At 46.3% G+C, this 26,295-nt stretch overlaps 1 protein-coding gene across 10 annotated transcripts; it reads left to right on the top strand.

Annotated features, from left to right (window-relative positions):
* The first annotated feature begins 8 nt into the window (after window positions 1-8).
* On the top strand, window positions 9-26,295 carry Prp39 (pre-mRNA processing factor 39). Of its 10 annotated transcripts, none has more exons than XM_075675124.1 (17): window positions 42-140; window positions 260-360; window positions 3,203-3,280; window positions 3,999-4,126; window positions 5,656-5,781; window positions 6,087-6,202; window positions 6,751-6,918; window positions 8,326-8,578; window positions 9,144-9,254; window positions 13,819-13,983; window positions 16,188-16,314; window positions 18,384-18,592; window positions 19,221-19,280; window positions 20,348-20,532; window positions 22,323-22,397; window positions 23,698-23,866; window positions 25,787-26,295. In XM_075675124.1, exons 3-17 carry the CDS (start codon window positions 3,223-3,225, stop codon window positions 25,847-25,849), a joined length of 2,013 nt encoding a protein of 670 aa, XP_075531239.1. In that variant the 5' UTR covers window positions 42-140; window positions 260-360; window positions 3,203-3,222; the 3' UTR covers window positions 25,850-26,295. The 10 variants fall into 10 exon arrangements, with proteins under 10 accessions (XP_075531241.1, XP_075531239.1, XP_075531240.1 ...); XM_075675128.1 differs by lacking the exons at window positions 42-140; window positions 260-360 and adding exons at window positions 3,371-3,537; window positions 3,720-3,829; XM_075675127.1 differs by lacking the exons at window positions 42-140; window positions 260-360 and adding exons at window positions 3,371-3,537; window positions 3,687-3,829.

The raw sequence follows: 26,295 nt of genomic DNA, 5'->3' as shown, positions 1-26,295 counted from the left end.
TTGAATGGCTTGCGTGCGCGACGTGTTTCGCCTTTTGCCCGTCAAAATAGAGGAGGCGTGAGCAGCGTTAGTTGAACGTTTTTGTGATACAAAACTGTGATCTTTGTGGCGGTTTATTGGCTCGACCGGATTTAATCTGGGTAAGCGGCACATTATTCCTGCACCAGGGCATTCTCGCCCTACGAATAAACGTCAACACGACCGCATACGACGGCTTTGGGAGCGGGGACTGCTGAACTTCCGCGCTGTTTCGCTACAGAGGCTGCTTCCGCATCGTCCGAGAAGGCATCCTCACATCAAAGTAATCGAGGTTAATCCGCCCTCGCCTCCTGAACATTACCTGGTTGTCTGGCCTCAAACGTACGTTAGACATTCCGAATTTACATTCCAAGCTGTATTTACGCTTCAGCATTACTCGTTGTGTCGGTCTATGCTTCTATATACCTCTCGTGTGAATTAAGTGGCTTCTTATGTTTTTCTTGACAAAATAAAATATGTGATTGCACTTTTGGCTAGAACCCTACTTGTTTCGCGCTCAACTTTGATATACCTTATTGATTGAACGATGATCTTCGGTGTAACCGTAGTCATTGAAACGTTAGAAGCGTTTTTTTTTTTTTTCACAAGCACAGGCGGCTTCGGCAGTCAGATAAGAGAAGGTATCGTAACGCGGCTGTTTGGTGGGTTAAAAAAAAATGCCCAGCATAGGAATGCCTAACACTTGTGTCGTTTTAACTTTTAAACGTTTCATGAGCGGGGACAGTGCATGCATTTTTACGTCCCGTCGCCATATCGGAACTGCAAGAGAGTCTGTCATATGTTGACTACCTGCTCTTTGACCTGCGTATCTGTCCGCTCAACGCTGTAATCTTGGCATGTTGTTTGGATCGGTGGAAACAGTTAATGCTTAGAAGACTAGTTTCGCCTCCTTGGCTTGAGCGGTACGTATTCGAGAAATGTAGACACGGAAGAGGCCGTGCTTCGGACGTCTGTCATTTGCATACCATAAAAAAAAAAGTTTGTGGTAGCAGTTTGATCTTATTCAGCCTACTCCGCTGTGTGTTAGTCCTAAACGCTAATTTACAGCTTTTCATGCTTAATTTGTTTCTAGTACTTTCGACAGGCCTGTGTTCACGAGTGCTGCTAAGCAATTTAGGCCGTGATGGTCGCTGAAACGTGACCCTGCTTTGCATTGACCCGTAGAGGACGCTAGTCTGCCTCATGTTCGTGTCATGCTCTCCAGACTTTTAGCTGTGTGTCTCGATAATGACTTGGAACAGTATTCAGGTAAATGTGTCATATCCGTAGTCATTTAATAACAGACTTGTACCCAACTTGCGAACTTAATCGCACATTGCCGTCGGATGATATTCGTATGGTACAAATACTTTCAGTTAGCAAGAACATGCGATAAATGTTACTACCGATTTCCAGTTTAGCATTTTGTTTCTTTCACCTCATGCCATACGATAACCTATCCCCCCGTCCAGCTATTTCTTTCTCGGAAAAGTGGCAAGTTTAGGAAGCATTTTCATTGTGTTGCAGAATGCTGCAATAATACAACGGCAAGCTGACTTTACTTTCGTACATTTGTCAGCAGTGAGGTTCATTTGCAAGTTTTAACATGATTCCCTCTCTGTGCTGGTGTGTACCCAAATGATGATGTAACTGCATATCATACTTAATCTTTTTCTAGTGATTTGTATTCATGGTGAACAGGCCACTATACTGTTAAGCTGAAGATTCAAAGCAATCGTGCAGGTAACTTTGAATCTTGAGGTTTGCTTTCTTTTTGTGTGGTCAATAGAGTTTTAGAATTGCGGACCCAAGACTGTGGGTCCCCAAGCCACGTTGGGTAGCCTACTCTTGGGTTTAGAGGAGCAGCAGAGTTTGAGAATTGGGTCTAGCGCTCGGGACTCCGCAGTGTGGAAAATAAAAAGGTGCTTGAAAGCAAAAAAGAATAGTTTTTCTTGCAACAAACAGAAAGCATTTTCGAGCAAAAAGGGGCAAACAATAAAACGTAGTAAATGGAATGACTGTGTTAGCACTATGAATTAAGTATGCTGCTTTAAGCCAAGCAAAGCTGTGAGGGCGACCTAAGACAGTTTGGGGGCCCACGGTGGTTTGCGATTTTCAGATCTTGGGTCAACGCGAATGCAAGAACCCAAGATTGGCTTGGGTTCTGCGTGTCTTTATTATCAGTGCGTAAGCATGAAAAGAGAAGCTCGGGGTAGGTGGTAATATACTTCTCACATAAGAAAAGCGTGGTATGAAAACACAAGGACAGGAAATGTAGGCAGCAAACTTGGCACAGCAAGCTCCATTCTCACCAGCATGTGTTCCATTGTGGTTGTCTCCCATATTTCCTGTCGTGTTTTTGTGCTGGGTGTTCTATGTCAAGCGCCCACGCAAAATATTGCGTCTCAAGTACGAGTGGGTGCTTCATGAAAAGCTAGTAGAAATTGATGTTTTTGATACTGAAACTGGAAAAAAAAAAGCTCAGGTTAGGCTGAGGTTAGGCAGCACACTGAAAACCTGAGGCAATGGGCTGGGGAGTAATACTTGTTGGGGGGCTAGTTGGTGCATGTTTCCAGAAGAGGGTTATAGCGCCGAAAAAACACAACACACAGCAAGCGAGACGGGCTGGGATTTGCGTCATATCTTCTGACCACCAGCTGCTCGAGACATCTTAAGTGCAGTTCAAAGGCTGTTAATAAGAAAATTAGACATTGCCAACCTTGCAGCTTTGCTAAGACTGCTCCAACGGTGTACGCTACGAATTCTACACTACACTACGAATTAGCTGAAGTTAATTTTTTTGCAGCTGATCTTTAAGTCCACTGTTGAATAAAAGCTTTTCACATGGATCTCCACTTACCAAGATCCTGTGTTAGCTAACTCACTGCAGCCATTTCCTGACAGAAATATCTTGTAGCCTTGTCACTACTACTTTGCCTCCCCTGACTGCGTTTCTCTTCCCTGGTCAGCCATTGCTTGAGCAGGCCAACATTTATTTGTTCTATGTATTACATGACTCGCACAGTGCTATTCGTCCTCAGCTAAAATATCAGCAGTGCCTTGTCAGCCCAAAATCTTTATTGCTGTCTTCCTGCCTCCTAACGTTAGGCCTATCATTAGATAGCACTACCTCTCATGCAACGTGTGCTCATTTTTTAAAAATTAATGTTTATATTTTTTTCAGTACACGCCAAGTAGAGCACGATGCACACAAGCAAAAATGGAAGCGACAGCACAAGCTCCGCGTCGGTTGACGCCAAAGGTGAGCAGGACGAAGCGGTGTGCCACTACCGGGGCTCCCCGTTTCGCTCCCCAGATCCCCCCAGTCACTGCCCCTCCGATCGCTTTTCAGTGACTTGGCTCGGTGAGAAAATGGCCACCGGCCCACTCCCCCAACCCTCTGTTTGGGGGCGTTCGATTGTTTTTGCGTTTCTGGCAAAACGCGCACGTGCCTTCTGCCGCCCCCCCTGGCCGGCAGGGGTCTGCCCCAGCGGCCTGCAAGGCAGCGACGGCTGACAGGTGCGCCTTCTAAGTCCCAACGAAAAAAAAAGGCAAAATGCCGGCTGTATTTTTGCCGACATGTGGAGGAAGCCGCCATTGATGTGCATCTCTCTTTGTTTTATTCTGACCTGTTTGCGTTGTGCTGTGTCCCGCGGACCCACCTGTAGACGCACACGCTCTCTCTTGGTCGCAACATGTAGACGTCACGTCGAGACGGGACATTGCCACAGTGGAATGATGATGACGCCCGCCCTCTCCTTGGGGAGGAGGCCGCTCTTACTACTCTTGTAAGCTAAAGGGTTGCCCCAAGGTAATAACCACCTCTTTAAAAGCCGATGCCTTCCTCTCTCGTCTGTATCTCGTTTCTTTCATGGGTGGACAGGTTCATAGGTGCAAGTGCGCTGACCCATTGCGTGTCTCGTCTTTTTGCCCCTTCTTCTCCTCCCCCTCCTGCGGCTGTTACGGGTGGACGCACATAGGTGGCGCCGGTGACACCAAGAAAGAAGGTAAGGAGTCTGCGGAGCTGGAGAAGTACTGGCAGGTGGTGCGGAACAACCCAGCAGACTTCACTGGGTGGACTTACTTGCTGCAGTACGTGGAGCAGGAGGTGAGTTTTCACTAGTGCACACCAAAGCATTCTGCATCCAAAGAGAGTATGTCGTCTGCTGTCTGCTGACTGAAAGAGGAGCTGTGTCATGAACTGCCGCTCCTGGGGATTCATTTCTCCGTCTGCTGGTATAATTTTCGTCTGCCGATGCAAAGAGAAGCTGTGCCATTCCCTGATACTCTTGGGATGCCAGTCTAGCAAGTGCGAGCTAGCAAACCTGCATAAAAATGCACATTTTGGCTTTACTGTTGGCAAGTCTGGTTGAAAGCAAAACTCCTCCGGTGTTTTGGACCACTTTCAGCAGGTGCTGTAGTGCCACCATAGCTCAGCATGATGTGCTATAGTGCTGCAACTTTCCTGCTGCTTGGGACATGCGGTGGAGAGTAGTAAAGAAAGCGGACACATAGGGAATGTCCATCTAGTTTCTAAGGTGTGTGTGTGCTACAAATTATTCAAGTACACTCCAAAGCTGTGTTGGCAATGGGGAGGTTTGCATTGCCACTTTAGCTGACCTGTTTGGGAGAGTCTGTGTGCCAGTCGATACCATAGTTGTTCGTTAGCTCAGCCTGGGCAGTATGAAGTGCTTTGGTATTGGGCTGTAACCATTTGATAGTGAACAGTGTCAGAATAGTTTGTGAAGAATACTTGCATGTCCTGTAAAATAATAGTCTCAAAGCACACAACTAATAAGTGCAAGGACGAAGCATTCATACGTGCGTGCATGCATGATCTTGTGGGTTCTGTGTTTTGGGCCTCCATGTCTTGTGTAGCCAGTATGACAACATGGTAGTACCCAACACAATTGCTTAAATTGAACTTGCTCTTGCTACTCGCCCTTCTTTACACGAGAAAAGCGAATGGTAAAACACCGTTAGAATGAGTTTTATCTGTTTTTGAAACAACTTGGCAGTTTTGATGCTGTGAGGTCGTGAAAGTGCTTTGGCTTCTGACAGGTGGCACCATGGCAAATGAGAGATTTATCACATTTACTCGCACTCTTTTTCTTAGTGCCACCAGGTCTAACAAAAGACTCCATTATTGCTAAATAAGTCCTTTGAGTTTTTTTCTGCCAGTTGTTGCAGCACATTAGGAATGATTTGTCACTTCAGCTGAATTTTTGATTCAGCGCTGTTACAGTCTTAATAGATGGCACCAACGCTGCTGTAGAAAAACTGACTTTTTCCTGCGAGAAGGCAGCACAGTGTTATAACATAGACCATGCTTTTCCCTTGTGAAATGCTCCTTTAAAAACTTCTTAATTGTAGCATGTTACTAATGACTTGCTACTCTTTTAAGACAAAAGTTCCTATTTTAGAACAGAAGGGATTGCTGCTGCTGCAGGAGTGCTTTTACTTCCGCAGCTACGAAATTGTAATTAGCCATGCAGAGTGCTTAATTACAAGCTTCCTAGAGAGCATCAGTGTAGCAGGTTGTAGCCTCCTTGCTGCCTTTGCGCAAATGGTCACAACTACACATGCTTATATAAAGCGGCCCAGTGAACCCTGTGTTGCTGTCTCCGTCTGCTGCAGAACAACCTGGCAGCTGCGCGGGAGGCCTTTGACAAGTTCTTCTCCTACTACCCCTACTGCTATGGCTACTGGAAGAAGTATGCCGACATGGAGAAGAAGCTATGCTCCATCGAAAAAGCCGAAGAGGTGGGGACGCGTTTCACTGTCGCATGTCAAATCTTGGCCAGCTGGCCACATTTTCGTGTTGCGTCCTCGTTGCAGGCCGCTGTTCAGTACTTGTACTGGTCTTGGCGAGAGAATCGCTTCTCACACATTTGTGTCTAACATGAGATATATGCGCAACAGATTTGTGTTCTGTTCACGTAAGTGGCTACATTAGACAGACTTCTGGGTAGGTACTGCAGAAATTGCGTGGTCAGCGAATTTATGCTCTGCGATGGACTGTGCAACTTTGGTAAGCTTGACCTACGTTACCGTTGCACCCTTTCCAGACGTTCGAACGAGGAGTTGCCGCCATCCCGCTGAGTGTCGACCTGTGGATTCACTACATCAACTTTGTCAAGTCGCACTTCAAGGATGAAGAAAACTACTACACCAAGGTTAAAAAGTGAGCAGCTACGAAATCTGGCCATTTATTGCATTTTGCATGACCATGCTGACGTTACTGTACGAACCCACATTGCTGCACACATATTTCATGTGTGTGCCGCTCGAAGTGACAGGATCTTTTAAAATAATTCTGAGGTGTGCTTGGGAAGGAACATAGGAGGACGTGAATTATGTTTGAGAGCAGAGCTGAGAGGCAGCACCAGAGTGAGTAATTTTAGCACGGCTGTGAGTACCATAATTTTGTGCATATAACAGGCATCAAAATTCTAAGAATTTGCGTTTCAGGTGTGGCTTCGTGGTATTGCGGAGGGGCATTACCACGAAGCTAGGTATGAAGTCAAGTTCACTTTTTCTTAACAATTGAACTTCTAGGACGTTTTGGCATGAGTCATGTGTGCAAAGATGTTCTAATGTATGCCTACTGGAATGCGAAATGTTTTTATGGAACAGAGAGTCGTGACTAGTGTGCGCAGGGCTGTCATTGCCAGTGTGAAGTTTGTTACCGTATGTGTGAGACGTGGGCTACGTTTGCGCCCCCATCCGCAGCCTGTTCGAGCGTGCCATCGAGTCGTCGGGCCAGGACTTCCGTTCAGACCGTCTCTGGGACATGTTTGTCACGTGGGAGCTGGAGAACAAGAACCTCAAGGAGGTCACCGCCATCTACGAGCGGGTACTCCAGGTGCCCACCCAGCTCTACGGACACCACTTCGAAAAGTGAGCAGCTTCGCACTCTAGCTGGGCACTTGAGAGTTACATACCGAAGGAACTGGCACAGCTCTATCAACAAATTAGTCAAAATGGTTTGTTACTTCTGTTTGTCCTGTCCCGTGTCCAAAGTTGGCGCTTTTTCTGCACTGTCTGTCTGTCTGTCTGTTCATACGTCTTTTCCATGGCGAACCCTTGAGGTTCAAAATTCGGAGCTCTCTGCTAGGCACATGTCATAGCCCGTGAGCTTGTTTGGGATAATAGGCCTTGTTGTCGTCCACATTGGTGAACTTGACAGTGTTTAGAAGTTCAAAAGGAGGCCAATGTGGGTCAAGCACCTTCTTTAATTTGAACTTTTAAATAGTTTGAACACGTTTCCGATGTCCCACCACGGTCTGATCAAAATAGTTTGGTATATTTTAAGCGGTCTTGCATGCTGCAGTTCCCATTCAAATTGAGGCCGTGATTGCTTCGCATTCTTCCTGTTGTGGTGGCTGGCTTCTATAAGTTCTGCCGAGCTGGTCATGGAGTTGCACGAGCTAATGTTTTCTTTTCTTTAATGAAAATAAAAGAAATGTAGTTGCCTTATAATGGTGACAGCTACTCCTTTTCACATATCAGAAACAACAGTATAAAAATATATGTAGTAAATAAAGAAACCACATCATAGGGTCAAAAATCCACGCCATACAGTCTTATACACCCACGAACATATAAAGGCAAATGCAAGTCTCACCACAATGAGTTTATAAACAGTCACTAACACACAGAGGGCCGTGATGTGTACTGCGATGACCGTATAAACAGATAAGGAATTGCAGAGTTAAAATAACGCACATACAAATACAGAACAAAGTATAATGTCTAATATGATATCACATTCTCAGAGGCATTTGTTATATTCACTGCCAATGTGTCACTTGAGAACATGGCAGAGCAATGAATCGCCAAGATGGGACAGTCTGTTACCAATGTTTATTTCGCCATATGTTGCCACATCACTGTATATTGAAGGCCTGCTTTGCAGAGTCAAAACGTGTATGACGCATGCGTCGTTCATCAGGTTGACAGTGTGAATGAAGCATCTTCTGGGGAAGTGTCACAGAATGCACATTATGCAGGCAACTCTGGCCCTTAGAGGGAGAGATTGTTGGCATTGCTTGGCACAGCAAAGTGTTCATTTTCATCAGCATCTAGTCATGTCATCGAGATTGTGCTCGTGTTAACGTTGGTGACACTGAGTGTTACGCGTGCCTGTCCACTGTAGCACTTTGGGCATTCAGTTGCGAGGGTGTGCTGGCTGTCACGGTAATCGTTCGGGCCCGCCTTGGCAACAATGGTAGCTTGATGTGGAGCTGCCTGTGCAGACTGTCATAGCCCACGAAATGTTTTTCAGACAATAATGTTGCTGCGCAGGTTCCAGGAGCATGTGAAAACACACCTGCCCAAAGACATACTGTCCACAGATGAGTTCCTGCAGCTGAGGCAGCAGTACATGGAGTCCATGCGCAAAGCCACGCCTGTGGGGCCGCCTGGCCAGTCCGGCGACGAGGCGGGCACCGCGCAGATGGAAATTGATGAGGACGACGGGGATGCCCCTCCGCCGGGCGTGGACGACGCTCCACCCCCAGGTGTTGAGGACGCCACGAAGGAAGACACCAAAGCACTGGTAGGTGCTGAAAATTGGGCCTGGTACATTCACTGGCCATTTCTTTTGCTTTGAATTTGCCGATGTTAATTCTAGAAATTGTCCAGCTTAGTGCCAGCATTTGCCCAACTTAGTGCTGGTGTATGGCTCTTCCCTCTTCAGCTTTTGGCATTATGATCTTGAAATCGGGCCTGTGATTTGAAAATGGGCTAATGCACATAGTAACATTGGCATGAGTGTACTGGAATCAAGCTAAGACATGAGTAACACCAGTGTATGGCCAACCTCAAGCCAGTGTTACCCCAGGTTGCCTGTTCCTGCCTTTGGCAGGAACAAGCAAACTGGTCTAACATTAGCTAAGAAGACAAATAAAAGGAACTAATTCTGTCTCTAGATTCGACATTCGTGATGATCCTACTTTGGTGTTTTGATCCCAGGATGGGGTAGCATGGGCCTATGTAGGACTTGTAGGACCAATACTGGCATGAGTATACTGAAGTTTCGTGGAAACAACACACGTATGTGCTTTTGTGCACACCTCACACACCTGTCTCAACGCGTGTGAAATGGTTTTCTTGTTTTGCAGAAGAACGACAATGAGGCTAAGTACATCCGGGACAAGGTGGTCGAGAAACGGCGAGAACTGTTCAAGGCGAACGAGGCAGAAGTGGGTCGACGGTGGGCCTTCGAAGAAGGAGTGAGCTTGCTGTTTTTATCATTGTAACTAGGACCCTTGCAATAGTTTGATGCTAACAGAGATCAGATTGGCTTTAAGCATTTTTCTGCAGTAATGAAAAAAACGTCATAGCTTGTGCTGAAGGTGTCAGTTAACATGCTAAGCTGGCAACAACAGAACTACGTCACTTGTTTTCATTCTTCCATGTTGCAGAAGAAAATGGTGATGCAGATAGCCTAGGCAAGGACCACCATCGCATTCGAAATATTTGCGCAGTTGTTCAAGAAGTCAGAATAGACTATTTCACACGCGCGATAACAGCAGTGATTTGTGGCCCTAGGAAACAAGCATTTACGTGATTCATTAGTTTACTATGTGAAAACGAAAAGCGTGTTCTTAATTAAGTTGTATCGATGAACGGAAAGCCTATTTTTATGTTTTTGGATAAAGAAAGCACAATGCCTCAAGACTAATGTTTACAATTTCTCGTATAACTTGTGGCAAATTTGTTATATTGTGACTATGTACAGAGGGGAAGAGCTTAAGGGGGGACGTGGGTTTTAAATCGCGAAAAATGGCAAAAAAAAACGATTTTTTGAAAATCACATTTTCAATTTCTATGACCCCTTTTCTATCTGATACCCAAGTATCATCACTGTAAACCACTTGGAAGTGCTCTAAAAAATTCGTTTTATCAGCCAAGGTGGCGAAAAATCTCGCGGAAATCAAGAAAGAACAGCGTTTTTCACGCCACGATATCTCCGGAACGGCGCGACCGAGCGCCGCCATCTTGGTCTCGTTGGAAAGCGCATTTCTCCGTCTTCAAATTTGCCGCTTCAGCGATCTCCTCCATACAGAAACAAGCGCACAAAAAGCAAATGATTGAAGGTCGTGCCGGAGTCTGCGATTGGCCGCGCCTGCCACGTGACTCCAGCGCAGTTCGCCATTGGTCTAGCGCGGTTCGCCATTGGTCCGGCGCTCGCGTCGTCTGCTCGGCTCTTTGCACCTCGCGAGTTTGATGTCTCCACTCGCCGTAATCTCGACGTGTCAAAACGGGCGCTACGCGGACATCGCAGTAGCGTGGCCGATCCCTGCACTTGTGGACGTTTCAGACTCGCGGCTAAGCATTCCGAGCATCGGCGACGCGGACTTCGCAACCAACATTCACGCGCGGAATCCGCGGACATGCGGCTAAGCCTTTCAGCACTCGGTGTTTCGAATTCGTGACAAATACGTATCGCGCACGCAATCCTCGGAAACGCGGCTAAACATTTCGCGCATAGGGAGTCTCCGACTCGGCGATCATGCACATCGCGCGCGAACTTCTCGGAGCGTCACCTAATCATTTTGTGCATCGGCGCCTCCGACTGCGCGAATAAGCGCATCGAGTGTCGACTCCTCGAGCCCGCGACTAGGCATTTCGCGCGTCAGCACCTCGGACTGCCCGAATAAGCGCGTCGAGGGTCGACTCCTCGAGCCCGCGACTAGGCATTTCGCGCGTCGGCACCTTGAACTGCGCGACTAAGCACATCGCGCGTCGGCTCCTTGTATCTGCGGCTGTGCATTTCGCACATCGGCACTTCGGACTCTCAACCAAGCACATTGCGCGTTCACTCTATTATCAGATTGTCACGATAGCTCGTAACAATATCTATCATACCACCCCTTCATAAAGAGAACCTCATCATGAGCTCTGTTCACTAGGCCCCTTGGGCTGGCACACACCTGGCTGCAGAAGTCATCGAGGCATCATACAAAAGTAAAATTCTGGAAAGCACCTAGCAGCTGCATATCTATCACTGGCTCTCTGATCCTAAGTTCCACAGCCACTTTCAGGTGAAGATGACTTGGAAGGCTACTTACACTCAGAGCCTTCATTCAGTAACATGGTCAATTATACCAAATGAAAAAATTCCTCACTGATTGTAATGGAGACTGCTATCAATCAGACAGCCTGCATGTACAACACTGGAACTATATTCATGCCCACACAGAGTTCTACACTTCGGTTTGAAACCCAGGCACCATGCTCTTTGTAGAGCATGGTGCCTAATAATGTTTCTTGTGCTAGTTCAGTGGCCAGTGTACTATTATTTTGAGAGTGAGCAGTCACACATTTAATATGGCCATTCTTACAAAACATAGAGCTTCAAAAGGGTGCCATTTGTATTGCTGTAGATTCACTTCAGCAAAAGCTACATTTGTTTGAAACTTCAAATGCGTTTATTTCAGTTCGATGTTTTTGCACACTGCACTCCGCCTTACGGGTGTTTTTTCTGGGTTGTCTTTGGCCAAAAATGACAAGGGTGGTATCATTTTATTCGTATTGAAATGATCTGGGGGGTGATGCTATTTTTATTACTCTTGCACCGTCATGAAAATTGCATTCAGGTATAGTACTCGCTGCTAATTAGAAAAAAATGTTCATAATAAATGCAAGATTGTTTTCTTGTCCGCAAAATACTTCCAAATGAATAAAAATAGCATCACCCCCTACAGTAGGTCTTTAGCAATGGTGTCATGCATTTAGTTTTTGATTTAGCAAGACGGAATCATCAAAAAACCCCGTAACGAGTTTGAAATTAATTTGACTTCAGACCTCAATATTTTTTGAACCGCTACAGCTATCAAAAATCTAATTACAGATCTGAAATCAGCACGAAAAATTACCCCAGACAGTGGAATTTATGAAAGATTCACCCAAAAATAAGAAAAAAATTTTTAAGACCCACTTCCCCCATTAAAATCAATGGGCTTCTGTTTTACCTCACTTTTGCTACTTGCCCTTGAGTTTTTTTGCCCTCTAAATTTAGTGGGCTATTTCAAAAGGCGAAATTGCAAGCCATCCAGGGCCAATGTTTGCAAACAGCGAAAGGGCCTATGTCAAACAAAAATGAGCCCCACGGGTATGTTGCGGTCCAGTGACAGTGATAAGAGCTTTCTGATAGTGGTGATGCTGCTTAAGTTTGTGAAGGTAAATTCTGCTGGATTTTAAATAACATCTTTTTCTTATTGTGAAAATCGGAAGCATGCTACTTTTCGTCTCGTTATGAAATTGGATTTGTGTCAGATTGGGGTATGCAGTATTTTCACATATTCTAGTTATGAAAACTTAGGTGTGGGTTAAGATTCGAAGACGCTCAAGAACTGGGTGAGTACTGCCAAATAAAGCAGCAGTGCTTTTGTATGTTCTTTTGTCTGTTCTTTCTTTTTAAAAGTAAGCGCAGATAGAGTAGACCCTCGTTCATACGTCTTGGGATAAAAAAGTGAGAAAAAACGTACTAACCAAGAAAACACGCTCCGAAGTAACTAAAAAAAATTTGACAGGCTCAACTATTGCCGACATCTGTGTAATGCAAAGCGTTGTGCATATTGTTGCGGCACGAGACACGGACGCACGTCAAGCTTGTGGTTCTCTGGCGACCCGAGACGCGGTTTGTTGTCTTATTGCATGGTGTTTTAAGAGGGTGACAGGAAACCAAAGCGAAACATGATGGCCACATCGCGTCGCCTGCAGCAGGGAATGGCGGTGCATTTAGATTATCGCCTACTAAAAGCGTGCAGTATGCTACCAATGGCACTAAGCACCACGCACTGTAAAGCAGATAGGTGAAGATGCTAGGTGAGCGATAGCTATGAATGCGGCCTGCGACGACCAGGGCAGAGATTTGCTGGTACCCGAATAAGAAACTGTGCGCATTGTCGTTTTCACGCAAGATGGGTGGCTATATGCTGCTCTCAATCACGTGCGCCTCTCGCCTTTTCTTGTTCATGTGGGATCTAGCGGCCAGAAGATGTATACGATCGCAGTCTGCAGTAGGGAACAGCAGCGCGTTGCGGTTAATGCCTATTAAAAACGTGCTATGCTTCTGACGGCACCACGCACTGTAAAACAGATAAGTGAAGACGCTTATCACGATAGGATTTGTGGTGATAGTTGTGAATGCCGCATGGGACGACCCCAGAGAAGATTTGCCGATACCGAAATGAGAAACTGAGTGCACGCCTGCGTTTTCGTGTGAGACGGGCAGGCGAGTATTGCAGTGAAGCTGCCACGGCGGGCAACTATACACTGTTCTCGGTCGCACGCGCCTCGCGCATTTCCTTTACATGGGATCTAGCGGCCGGAAAACGCATCATACAATTGCAATTTGGGAACGTACTGAACGTTGGTGGCGTAACATCATGTTTTCGAAGAACACAAGAACCAGTAAAAAACGAGCGGAACACTATTGGGTCATTTTTTGTGTTCTTGATCGCAGACGTTGGCACAGGGAAAACACGTTATGGAAACATCAACAATGTTCTACTGCAACTTCATCAATTTCGTCAGTCCTATCAAGGTCCAATTGACGAAAGTCGACCATACGCGTATATGCCGCAACTTCATCAATTTCGTCAGTCCTGTCAAGGCCGAATTGATGAAAGTCGACCATACGCATATATGTTGCAGGGCAACCTCTATGAACTTTTAAAAATTCTGAATCGGAATGCTATTGACAAATGTATACAGGCAGGGTCAAAAATTTAGCTGCCTTTCAGTTATTAAAAATTCATTGGCGTTTCCTCAACCTCTTCTCATCAGATCAAGCGGCCTTACTTTCACGTGAAGCCCCTTGAGCGGCTGCAGCTGAAGAACTGGCGCGAGTACCTCGACTTCGAGACCCAGAACGGCAACCACCCGCGGACTGTGATACTCTACGAGCGGTGCCTCATCGCCTGTGCCCTCTACGAAGACATGTGGATGAAGGTTAGCAGCAGCTCTTTATTCTTTTTATTTATTTTCCTATGGGAGAACAAGGTTTGCGCATAGAGCATTTTGTGTGTGTGTGTGTTTGTTTTTCCATCTTTCATAGTCCCAAAACCACGATTTGATTTTGAGGCATGCCGTAGTGGTGGGGACTGTGCGTTCATTTTGACCGCCTGTTTTCTTTCTTTCTTTCTTTCTTTCTTTTTTTTAATGTACACCTAAATCTTAAGTACACAAGCATGTTTGCATTGCACCCCCATCGAAATGCGGCTGCCGCGACTGGTATCGAACTAGTGAGGTCGAGCTCAACAGTGCAACGCCATAACCAGTAAGCTACGGTGGTGGGTCACAGTGTGCTCAGGTTATAATTACGAAATCAGCACTGGAAATCTGCGAGGTGGGGCTAAGAAAAGTCTGTAATCTAATAGTAGCACAACACTGCCAAGTAAACATCCTTTTTTTTTTCCTTTTTGAAAGAAGTAATATACCGTATTTATTCGAATCTAGGCCGATAGTCTTTTTTTTTTTTTTCAAATGATCCTATACTAAACTTTATGGTCGGCTTAGACTCGAGGATTATAAAAAACGCACCAGTTTGTAAATTGAAAAATTATAGATTGAAAAATCATAAATTGAATGCATAGCTAGGGCCGTATAGAAATGTCAGTATCGCAGCTGCTATTAGCTACGCCAGTAGCCAACTGAAGTGCACGAGCGACGTCGCTGTTTTGACCTGTGTCGTATTGGCGTACAGCGTGGCCCATAGCGTAGAATTATCATAATGGCACCGAACAGGCAATGCCTCTATCGTGCTCCTTTCAAACGAAAAGTTGTGCTAGCCGTAGAGGCATCGTCAAACGTTCAAGCCGGCCAGGACTTCGGCATCGGTGAGAAAAACGTCCGTCGTTCATGGGGTAATGGGGGGCGTTTTTCGCATGTGCCGCAACGAGGACATGACAGCAATAAAGAAAATGAGCACGCGATAACAGAGAGGAGCTGTTCACAGAGCACGCCGCACATTCTGCGCGTGCACGGGCGGAAGCTCGATGCTAACGCGATAACGTAGAGTGAGCTTGGCATGTTCATATTAAATAAATGCTGTTCTCACTTCTGTGTCCATCCTACATTCGAAGTAAGTTTTTAAAATTTTTTCTGGCCTCAGACATTCGGGGGTTGGCTTAGAATTGGGGCCGGCCTAGATTTGAGTAAATGCAGTAGCTCAGATCACTTATAATGTAACCACTTATAGTGCAGGAGCTGATATAATGCACTTCTTTTACTCCTTCTATCTTCCCATAGAACTCTGTGTTTATGTATACTGCTCATAGTGCAGGCATGCAAGGCGAAATACCAGTTCTAATAGAGAGCTTTAGCACGTCCGGTATTTGGGTAAACGCAAGCGTGAACTACCTGCACGGTGCAGCCACCTGGTGGCGTAGAGCTCAACCAGAGAAACGGCTAATATTGAAGTAACCATCTGTATTATACATCAGTGGCAAAGTACAAATAGTGGTTAATGCAATATTAGCTCTGTGTTTGTCTGGTTGAGCCCCGCACCACCAAGTGGCTGCAGACTCCAGACTGTTCACGTTTGCAGCTCCATACACCCGGTAAAACGCCCAGTCCACTTGCGTTTACCCAAATACCTAACATGCTAACACTCCATAATGTGGTTGCCAGAAAATCCCACAGACAAGGGAGGCAGCGATCTGGCCACAGGGAGAGTGACAAGGGCGATGTGGAGGAGGAGACAGAATGAACAAGCAAACAAGAAATGGAGGAAGGAAAAGAAAAAAAATGCGATGGCGGCAGTGTGTTGGCTCAGCAGTCATGCTGGGTTGCCTAGTCGAAGAGAAGCCTTGTGCTCTGGCTGCTTGTCAGTGATGAGCAGTCCGAATCAAAAGAAAGTGCGTTGCCTCTCTTTGGCTCTTCAGTTCACGTTCGGAAACCTAATACAGTCGCTGACTGATATTTTTGGACACGGACGGGGCTGCAAAAAATGCCTCAGTTATCGGATAAGCCGGAGAAAATGAATTTCGATGGTCGGTTGAAAAAGTTCTTTTAGGCCTCTTTACCTCGTCGTTTCATTCACACTTCGCTTAGCACTGTCAGCTCATTGTTAGCATGCCTGGCACTCTGAGGCCAAGACTGGCCTTTGCGCCAAGAAAACCCATTGATCTGTTGGTCGTTCTTGTCGGTTGCAGTACATAAAGTACCTGGACACAGCAGAGCCGGAGAAGGTGAACGATGTCTTCCGGCGGGCTTGCACAACGCATCTGGTGCGCAAGCCAAGCATCAGCCTAGCCTGGGCTACCTACGAGGAGAAGCATGGTAAGAATGGGCTTTACACTTCGAAAGTGCCGTGGCAGCAGTGAGCTTGCAACCACAAGAAGTTTGTGGTTTCGTGCGCCATCGGTCCGTGCCAGAATTTAAAAAATATCTTTTAAAGTTGATTCGCTGAGTTGCATCAACGATTATTTATTGGTGCATCCTGCCCACCTGCACCACCACAATTGCCAGCGTTGCAAGAAGCGATCGAGCATTATTTGACATAACTGCAGCTTCCAATGTAAATTGACGCTGGAATCATGCCATTTAGATGTTTCGCGTTCTGCCTAATCGTTCGCCTGAGCAAAGGCTGCGATACACGGGAATGAAAACTTAAGTAACACTGTAAAGATGGACAGTTGGCATTAGATGATTGTAGAATGCAAGTTCTGGAAGAAATGTTAAGCGAAATTTTGGTCCAGTTTCCCAACTTGTAACGACTGTAACGGTACAATTGGTTGCATACGCTAGAACAGGTACCAAACCTGAAATCCAATCTGCGTTTTTCAGGCTTGGGTAATGATTGGCTCTTGGCCTCATTTACCGCACTCCAAGTTTTTGACGCAACTGTACCGCCGTTAGCATTGCGGCAGCCGACTTGGTCTCCGTTCGTCCGCTAAGGGCGTCTTATTGCCTGCAGCGGTGTGCTCGTCACAAGTTCATAGGCGTTTAGTTTTGGCAGAAACGAAGGGGTTAAAACTGCAAAATGCATGCTTGCTTGCGAGATTTAGCCACACTGTGTAAAGCACACTAGGTGCACAGTGTAATCCAGAGCCGTCCAGTACGGCATACTTCATACCTCCATTGTGTCAGTTTTGGGAGGGCAAATCCACGAATCGGTCTTGGTCTGCTGGTTTGTCTGCTTGCATTGCCACTACTGGCATTACTGAAACGGACCTCACGCCCATTAGCTCCAGAGGTCTGTCCACAACAGCGTTTATGCATGCTTGCAACTGCCACATTTCATACATACAGGCAAAGCTACAAAGGCCAGAGACTAACTTCTCTCGCTGCTCACAGTCGCGGCTGAAAGGTAGCGCATCAAATATGAACACAGGTGCACAAGTAACGCTTAGTTTGTCGTAAAGTAGTCAGAGACTACTTCTGTTAAGTCAAACCTGACGGGACTGAGGAAACTGATAGACTTATCTGGCAGGTCGATTTAAACTTGCAGAAAAAACAAAACATGCCGCTGATTCATTTGGCAATATTTGACTGATTCTAATATGCCCCGAAATCAAACATGCTCCCTGTTTCTATGTGGCCAAAGTATAAACCTATCGTAGAAATGGCATTAGAGCTCCGAAACAAAGTAGAACTGTAATGTTGGCCCCAAGTGCACAATGGAGGCCGGTTTCCCTAAAGCCAGCTTCGCCTCAGTTTTTAGTCAGCTTCGCTGCAATACATCTGTGTTATGCAGTAAAGTACACAAATGTGGCGAGGTCAGTTTTGGTATCTTGTCCGATAGGCACCATGCAGGCAATTTTCGGCACAACTGTCCTGAAAAAAAGAAAATAAAGAAGGAAAAGAATGCGCGTGTTCGGATTGGGTAAATACCGTAATCAGACATTGTGAGCTACGGTCATCACTAGAAAATTTTCGTAGGGCAGGCCGAAAATAGGCTTCTCATTGGGAAATGATGTGTGTTCACTGCATTCACTGTCACGTAAGCTGTGCAGAGACAGATGCTGCCACTAAGGAGGTCAAGCACGTGCACGCCGACGACTGGTCAAGTTCAAATTACCAGTGGAGGTGAACTTTAGGATCAAATTAAGGTGTGCTTGGGCCTACAGAAAGGCATCGGCACCAGCCAGGACCTTCAGCTGGGATCAAATTAAGCAAAAAACCGAATTAAGCAGAGTCGCATTAACGAAAGTCTACTGTATTCCTTAGAAAGCTTCGCAGATCAATGGCAACCGGACTGCAAAACACACAGAGTGAGGCTTCTATGACCGCTCTACTTACATGTCGGCTTCTGCAGCCTTGCCTGCTAAATATGAAGCAGAGCATAGGTACAAGTCTGCAGTTGTCAGAGGAAGGGGGACGTGCTGAATCGGAACATGCTTTCTCAGGCCGCTTTGAGGAGGCATCGGCCATTCTGGCGGAGATGGAGTCGCGCATTCCCGACCTCCTGGAGCCGACGCTCCGCCGGATCAACGTCGAGCGGCGGAGGGGCTGCCCCGAGAAGGTGGAGGAGCTGTACCGCAAGTGCATCTCGCAGGCGGAGACCGCTTCGCTCAAGAGCCACTTTGCCGGCAAGCTGGCCCGTTTCCTGTGCAAGGTGAGCCGAGGGTTGCCCCAATGGAGCAGGGGTTGGACTTTTGCATGGCTCTTTTGTCTTGGACTTTGGGACGACAGTCCATTTTTTTTTTTCTTGCTGATGTGGGGTTGTCAATGTGTGAAGGGCCCTCGCTGTGTTGGAGACAGAAAAGAGACACTTGGTGCGATCTCCGTCTATGTCGTGACTTCAGGTAACTCAAGTGCTCTAGGTTGGGCCTTCACGATTGCTCGGGCATTCCAGACGTCGTCGTGCAGCCCTTCGACTTCGGCCTATTGTCGCTGAAATACGCACCTCTGTTCTCGACCCCCCACGTTTTGGAGACGATTACACGTTGGTACGTTTACAGCCTACCGTTTCTGCCATCTTCCTGCCAATATAGATCTCGTTGAGCTTGGAAGATGCAGCAGGTTTACCTGTACTATTTGTCTGCAACGTCTCCGCAAGATGTCAAAATTCGGGCTGAATTGTCTGACACGTGTGGATCGTTACAACGGGCAGAGCACACGTCTGGCCTGCGCGCAGCATCGTATGGGCCCAAGATTTACAGTGGAAAGGCTGTTTCTCGAAACCTTCACAGATTGCAGCGTTGGTTCCTAACCGACACTCCTTTATTTTTGTCTTCCACCAGGTTCAGAACAAGTTGGAAAACGCCAAGGAAGTGCTGAAGGAGGCCCTTGACCGGGAGCCGGTGAGTCGGTTGGCGTCGGTTTTTCTCGCTCGGGAAGATGCTGACAACAGTTCTGCTTTTTTTTTTTCCTTCCTTTATTCTTTCTTTGTCCGCAACCACAGTGGTTTCAGTCATCGAAGACCGCCTTCCCTCGTCAACCCTGCAACTGGCGTTACAATTATGAGCCCTGTTGACTGTTTTGAGCAGTAGCAGCCTGTCTGATGAGAAACCAAGAAGAAAAATAGAAAAGAGACTTGATTGCCCTGTAAGGTCTAATGAAAAGTGGCACGGAAAGCAGTCACTGAAACCCTAGAGATGTTAACAGTGCTAGGTGTGCCTGGGCTTGTGATGGCTAAGGAGAAGTGATGCTTTTTTTTTCTGCATAGGCCTTGGAGAGTGAAAGAAAGGCCTGGGGTTGGAAAATGAAAGAATGTGGATAACACCTTGCGCTAGAGCTAGCCATGTGTTGTTATGCATCCTGCAGACCACTAGAGTGACACCGGTGTTACTGCTTAGCCTCGTTAGACCTGGAAACTTGAAGGCACAATGTTGCATGCCCGCCCCTAGGGAGGGGTGGATGGCCACCATTCGGGAGTACTAGCGCTAGGCTTTTCACAGGTAGGGTGGTGCTTTTCTCTCCCCTCTGCCCCACAATACAACACGCGCGCTCACACGCCTTCTGCAACCACAGCTGCGACCAACTCTGGGGGTGTGAAGTGGAAGCTGGGGGCAGAGGAGTGAGTAAAAAAATGAAATCGAACGCCACTCGGCGCTCTCGTGCTGCAGGCGTCGTCGTCGCTCGCCTAACTGCTCGCGCTTTGTTCTCTCTCTCTCCCGCCCCCCTCTTTCCCCTTCCTCTTTGCCTGCACTCCACTGCGGCACCACCTCCGCGTGGCCGCTGATAAACCGGTGTTTCACCGGCCCGTATAATGCCTGACCAACCCGTATACGGACCAACCCGTATAATGCCGTGGTGGTGCTGCATCCTGGCGGCCATTGATGATTCGGTGTTCTGCCGCCTTTCTTGGCCTGCTTCCTGCCGCGGTGGCCGTGCCGTCTCCATCTGTGTCGACGCACTGCAACGGCAGACAAACACGCGACTCTACATGCAACTGGCCGACCTGGGATACCAGCAGTGTCCGCCCGACGAGGCCCTGGTGCTGGAGGCCTTCGACCTGGCCATCGGCAACACCCAGTTGCCGGCCGCCGACAAGCTAGTCTTCCTCCAGAGAAAGCTAGAGTTCCTTGAGGACTTTGGCAGTGATGTGACGAAGTAAGTTGCTATTGGGGGTGCTACTCTGTGCTATGTGGTTGTGCTATTAGCATGATAGTGTCTGCCAGGATTATGACACAGTTGTCTTGAATGCATCTGGAGCTGTTGTGTCAGGTCCTGTATAGCGGTAGTGTTTAATATTGTGCGTTTCAGCGGCGACTGTCTCCGATAATTTTAATATGTTCATTCGAGATTCAGTGATACTTTCTGCAGAACAAGGTTCGCAACAAGGACAGACAAGATAAACTTTTTGGACCATTTGGGAGCCTGATTAAAATTTGCTAATTAACTATTTAATTATCTCTAGGACACCTGCGCCAATTGGATGTTGGTAGCTAACAGTGAGTTCATAATGCGGCTTGTAAAATGAATCTAAAACTCTTACTTATATGCACTGGTGCAAAGAGTTCCGACTTGCTTTTAGCACAGCAGCAAGTACATCGAGAGTGTGCATAACAACCATAACCAAAAGGTGTCTATGCATAATTTGTTGAGGATAATGAGAAATGAGTCACCTAGGTCTAGCACGGTCCTTTTTCTTTTATTTTTTTTTGCTACAAAGAAAATAACCTGTAACATTTTAATGGTATTATGTGACCGCGTGCCAGCGAGAGCAAAGGTCTCTAACGTAAATCTCTTCATTTAGTATGACATGCATATTCTGCATGTTTGAAGCCAGGGCGTTGCATTTGATAAAGACCGAAGACGTGCCGACAGCTGCTGGCATGTTGAGGAAAGAGTGTGGTCACGCCTTCCCATTGCGATAATGTAGGCCTGTATTTGACGAAGTTTACATTTGAGAGCACTGCAATTGATCTCATTTCATTTTTAGATTTTGTGGGCTTCCCCCCCCCCCCTTTTTTTTCTTATTGGGATAAAGGACCACGCAACACATAGGTTGTATAGAACGCTGTTATTGATAATTTCATGACATCTTCCACAGCTTTTGCATTGCTACCTTGTTGATTTGGTAATTGCCGCAGTAATTATTCGTGTGAGATGACTCATGATTATCAAGAATGATGCCCATCATTATACAGTGGATGCCGTTCTTGGGAAGCCCGCTGTAGTTTTTTTCATCCTTGTCGATGTTAGGTTGGGACACCCACCGTGCATAGACATTTTAATACCTTTTGTGAGGGTTGTTGGTTTGGGGGAGAACGGGCTGGGTTACGGGTTACATGCATTCGGAGGTATGGTAAATGAAAGTTGTGGTGGCTGGCTCTGGGTGTTGGCGCTCAACATTTATTGAAGGGACACTAACGAGAAAAATGATTTCTTCTGCATCAGTAAATTACCTTTCTACAACACTAAAAACACCGCTATTACTACAATAAGACGCTTGGTAAGCCAGAAAAAAGTGCAAGAACGAAAGATGGGTGGCGACGCCTCTTTAAAGTTCCCGCACATGGTCGCTGTGACGTCATGGATTTTGATGGCATCTTCTAGGGCCTACTTACTTGTACAGCGGTACAGATTGACTGCATTGTGTTCCAAAGGAACCACATATTAAACATAGCAAGTTTCGGGAACCTTTACTCAGGCAACGAGGCCCAAATGTAAAAACATACTTTGGAATCCCTGATGTCACGCTGACGTACCGGCGTCGGGGTTTCAGCGCTAAATTCAAATACTGATACTTCGACCTTCATTTTCTCATCTAGTAATCAAACTATTATTTTGAAATGACTGCCTGCAGGGTTCTCAAAACAATGCTTTATTCATCCAAACTGATTAATTTTTTCGCTTTAGTGTCCCTTTAAATAGCCCTTTTTGTTTCTTGTCTCTAGGGTTCAAGAAGCCTTTGACGAGTACTCCAAGCTGGCCAAGGCACAGGAGCTGGCACAGAAAAAGAGGCCAGCGGAGTGAGTTGGCACTTTTCATTCATGCAGTGGGACACACTGTGCAGCCGCTCATTATCTTTTTTTTTAAATTATTATTTTTTACTTGCAAACGGCCCTGCGTGCAAAAACCTTTTTGGCTGCTTCTCGCAGCATCCTTGCTCCGCCGCACCATGTTGCACGAGACTGACCTAAGCCAGTGAGGAGATGCCAGAAATTGCATGAGGCTGCTAGTTGTCAGTGTATGTAGCTGCTGAAGGTTGATCACATGTCCCCGAGTTTTCGCATTTAATATGCGGTGGAACGTCATTGTATTGAAGTTGCATCCGACATGGAAATACATCCGTCATGGCATACTGTCATGTTAGAAAGGAGAGGTTATTCGATTGACGCTGCAGAAGACGAAAGGAGCAACTTTTTGCTGCTAACCCTGCTGGTGCAAGGCGGTAGGGCTGCGATTTTGTAACTTTGCCTTTTCCCGGTGCTAGTGCCTTCGTTGCTTTTTTTCGTTCGTGAGTGGTCAAAGCGACACTCTCTGCCCAGGGTGGAAGGGAACGTCTACTGCAAGAGTCAAACTTTCAATGCGGAAGTACGCGCGCAAGTAACCACTGCCTTGGCAGACAGGTTTTTGCTAAATTAACCTGCCTGTATGGGTCCAAGTACATGCTTGAAATGGCCGAAAACTTCGTTAAATCGAAACTGCGTTAAATTACTTCGGGAAATTGTGAGCATATGTGGTTTTCAATAGAACCAAGGTCAGGAAGGTAAAATAGTTAGTTACATTGTGGATTTATTCTACTCGAGGGTATATACAGATGACTGTACTCCATTAAAGTTCCTTTCCTTTTTTCACCCAGCCTTCTTTTTTAGGATTAAATTAGTCACTGAAGTGATGAATGTAAATTTCGTGCATCTGAATGAGAATGGCAACATATCAAAGGCTTTTCTCATGAATAGACACTGGAGGCAGTGTATGGTTCTTCAAACTGCTTAATTGGCCGTCATGGTGCTAAGGAGTGTGGCCACGAAATATTGAAGACAGTTTTTGTGCCACCCAAGGCAAGTGATATGCCTAAGGCAGGATGCTCCGAAGATGTCGCACAGATGCTTTATGTTTATTTCTGGCACCAAATCGACTCGGAGTTTCTGACATTAGCTATGCTACTTTTTCTTCTGCATGTTGGATATTTGCTGCAAGGCATCACAGTTCCTACGGGAATCACTGAACCAGAAAGTTTTAAGGAAGTTGCTTTACTTCAGAAGGATTGGTAAACGTGCCTGAGGCAGCGTCGTAAACGAAGCCTTGGCTTATTTGTCTTGCCAGAGAGCCCCAGGAGACGCCAGAGAAGAAGCCGAAGACGGCGGAGCTGAACGGAGCCGACGCAGCGGCCGCATCCGCAGCGCAAGCCATAGCCGCAGCCACGTCAAGCGCAGCAGCGGCCGATGCCACGGCCCAGTACAACTATGCACAGCAGTGGGCCGGCTACCCACAGGTATTCACACAACTCGTCTCTTAATAATAATAGTTAAAATCGAGCTTTGTTCCGTCTGCAAAACATCGGGGAGGCAAGGGCTCAGTAATTAAAGTGAACATATTCACTTGAAGAGCTTCGAAACCCCATTTACTTGACAGTCATTGTAATATTGTAATTGCTGCAGTGTAGGGTGCATGAAGTAAGACAGTGAATATTTATAGTGCAACATTACATCAACTTTGATATATATCGTACACAGTGTTATGACACAATGTTCAGTGTTGTATGACAAACGGAAAGAGATGCCATATTTTTGCACATATAACTCGCACCAAAATTCAAAATATTTAACAGTTAAGTTGGGGTGCGGGTTATGTGCAAATTTCACCTCGAGGTGTGGCTTCACGGCAGCACGCACTGAGCTGCCGTGAAGCCACACCTCGAGGCAAGGTTCTCCGCCGCATGTTTTATCTCCAAGGGAACCTCACCCTCTGCTCACCCCTGTGTATGGAACCTCCCTACCTCCCTTCTTTTCTCCGTCATGGTTGCTCATTCTCCTCCTCTTCGGTTGCTGTTTTGCGTTTAGTGGTTGGCGGAGTGTACGTGGCGAGAGTGCTCACGCAAAACTCGATGAACTGCTCCCAACGGCCGCCTTTTACAGTGCAGCAGAAGGTGAAGCTTATCAGCATACCGAGGGGGGAAGAAAGCCACTAACTGAAGATGTGACATGGACAAATCATGCATCTGCAAATGAAGCTTGTTTTTGCAAAGATACGAGCGTTGTTGTATGGCAGTTATGTCTGCGGGTTATACACGCTTTTCTTTTTTCTTGGGCGTTTGTAATCGGGTGTGCGGGTTATATGCGGAAAAAAATGCGGTAAGTCGGTAAAACAGCAAATAAGATTATGTCCAGTAATGGCTTTATTTTTGATGGGGGTTCTAAAAGGTACAGTCTAAACAAGATACATTCCATGCTTTTATGCTTTGATGGACATAAGAAGATGGTGCTGTGTCTAAAGCATTGCGAGTGCATTCTTGATCAGGTATTGTTCACAAGAAGTCAAACCTGAAAGCTGGGAAACATCCTGCAAGAGAGAAGGGGTGGGAGTGGGGCCACTTATATGCCACTGTTCATCTAGGCCATTTCCCATCAAGCGAGACGTAAATGTCTTCATTGCCCACCTTTAAGTGCTGTGGTGTTGTTGGGGCTAATAAATGGATATTTGATTTTTGGTAGTAGCGGGGATGGCAAATTGCAATGCCTGATGTCACCAAAACGAAAAGGGCAATAGCTGTCACAAATGTCTATAGTGTTTTCAGTGAATATGCTTTCACAAAATGGGCATGGGCTTTTTCCTATGTCTGTGCTCTAGTGTGACAAAGAAACTTAGCACAAAAGATACTTCATTACGGGGCAGCTTGAAAAAGGGAAAACAGGGGAGGAAAACATAATGAAAAAGTAAACAGTGTAAATATTCAATTTTAAGTTTAAGTGTTTAAGTATTAGTTTAGCTGATGTGCAGTAACGTAGCCACACAAACATTTAATCTCAGTCGTTATACAGTTGCTCCTCATTGTAATAGTCACATCTGATGTAGAAATTTCTTTGTTATATCTAAGATTCTTTATCAGACCATATACTCGTTACATGCCAATATAAATGAGAAACCTTTTAGATTTACGTAGAGGCTGCTTGCTTTTATGTCATCGCCACATCACGGTGAGGTTACTGTGAAAAGCGGGACCAACATGTGGTACTGTCCTTCAAAGGGTTTAAAGAACTCTGCTTGGGATTGTACATTTTAACTGCAAAGATCTTTGACTACGTGCAAGCGAAATGTGGTAACATTCTTCGCGGAACACAAGACACTTCGCATGCAGTGTCAATCTGATGTGACACCTGCAACACCTCACGGCTTTGTTGTGTCTTTTTTGCAGGCCTACAACTACCAGCAAGCGTGGAACGCCTACCCCGCAAGTTCGTACTACCCGACGCATTGACCGCGCGCCCGCGCCTGCGTCACTGCGCAGCAAGAAACGGCCATTACTTGTACATAAGATCCCGCACACATTACCCCACTTACACCCCTAGTTGTCTTCACATGGTCATCACCCCCCCCCCCCCCCCTTCAGGCCCCGCCCTTTGCGTTTTTGTCTCGACCTTCCATCGGTGGATGGGTCAGGCCAGCAACAGTCTTGTTGCCGGACTTGCTTTGGACAAGTTGGAAAAGGCAGCGAGAAAACAACCAGGCGGTCACGTGTTCATATTCTTCATTTCACTTTTGCTGATGAGCGCCTCCACTGTGTCACAGCTCCCTCCCCCCTTTCCCTCTCTCATTTCTTTGGTGTCTTGGAGCTTCCCGTGTTATCGCGAGCTGTAAACTATAAAAGGAACACAAGGGAGGAAGTCACCATGTCTTACAATAAAGTGTTCTATCTTGTGTAAA

Source organism: Dermacentor variabilis, chromosome 11, assembly GCF_050947875.1.
Source record: "Dermacentor variabilis isolate Ectoservices chromosome 11, ASM5094787v1, whole genome shotgun sequence".
Classification (NCBI taxonomy): domain Eukaryota; kingdom Metazoa; phylum Arthropoda; class Arachnida; order Ixodida; family Ixodidae; genus Dermacentor; species Dermacentor variabilis.
Note: the sequence above shows the minus strand (reverse complement) of the source record. Positions and strands in the feature narration are given on the sequence as shown.

Coding starts and splice junctions, on each gene's coding strand:
- Prp39 (XM_075675122.1), top strand. CDS start 3,890: ATGGGTGGACAGGTTCATAGGTGCAAGTGCGCTGACCCATTGCGTGTC. Junction 4,127..5,655: donor TGCAGTACGTGGAGCAGGAG/GTGAGTTTTCAC, acceptor CGTCTGCTGCAG/AACAACCTGGCAGCTGCGCG. Junction 23,867..25,786: donor AGTGGGCCGGCTACCCACAG/GTATTCACACAA, acceptor TCTTTTTTGCAG/GCCTACAACTACCAGCAAGC.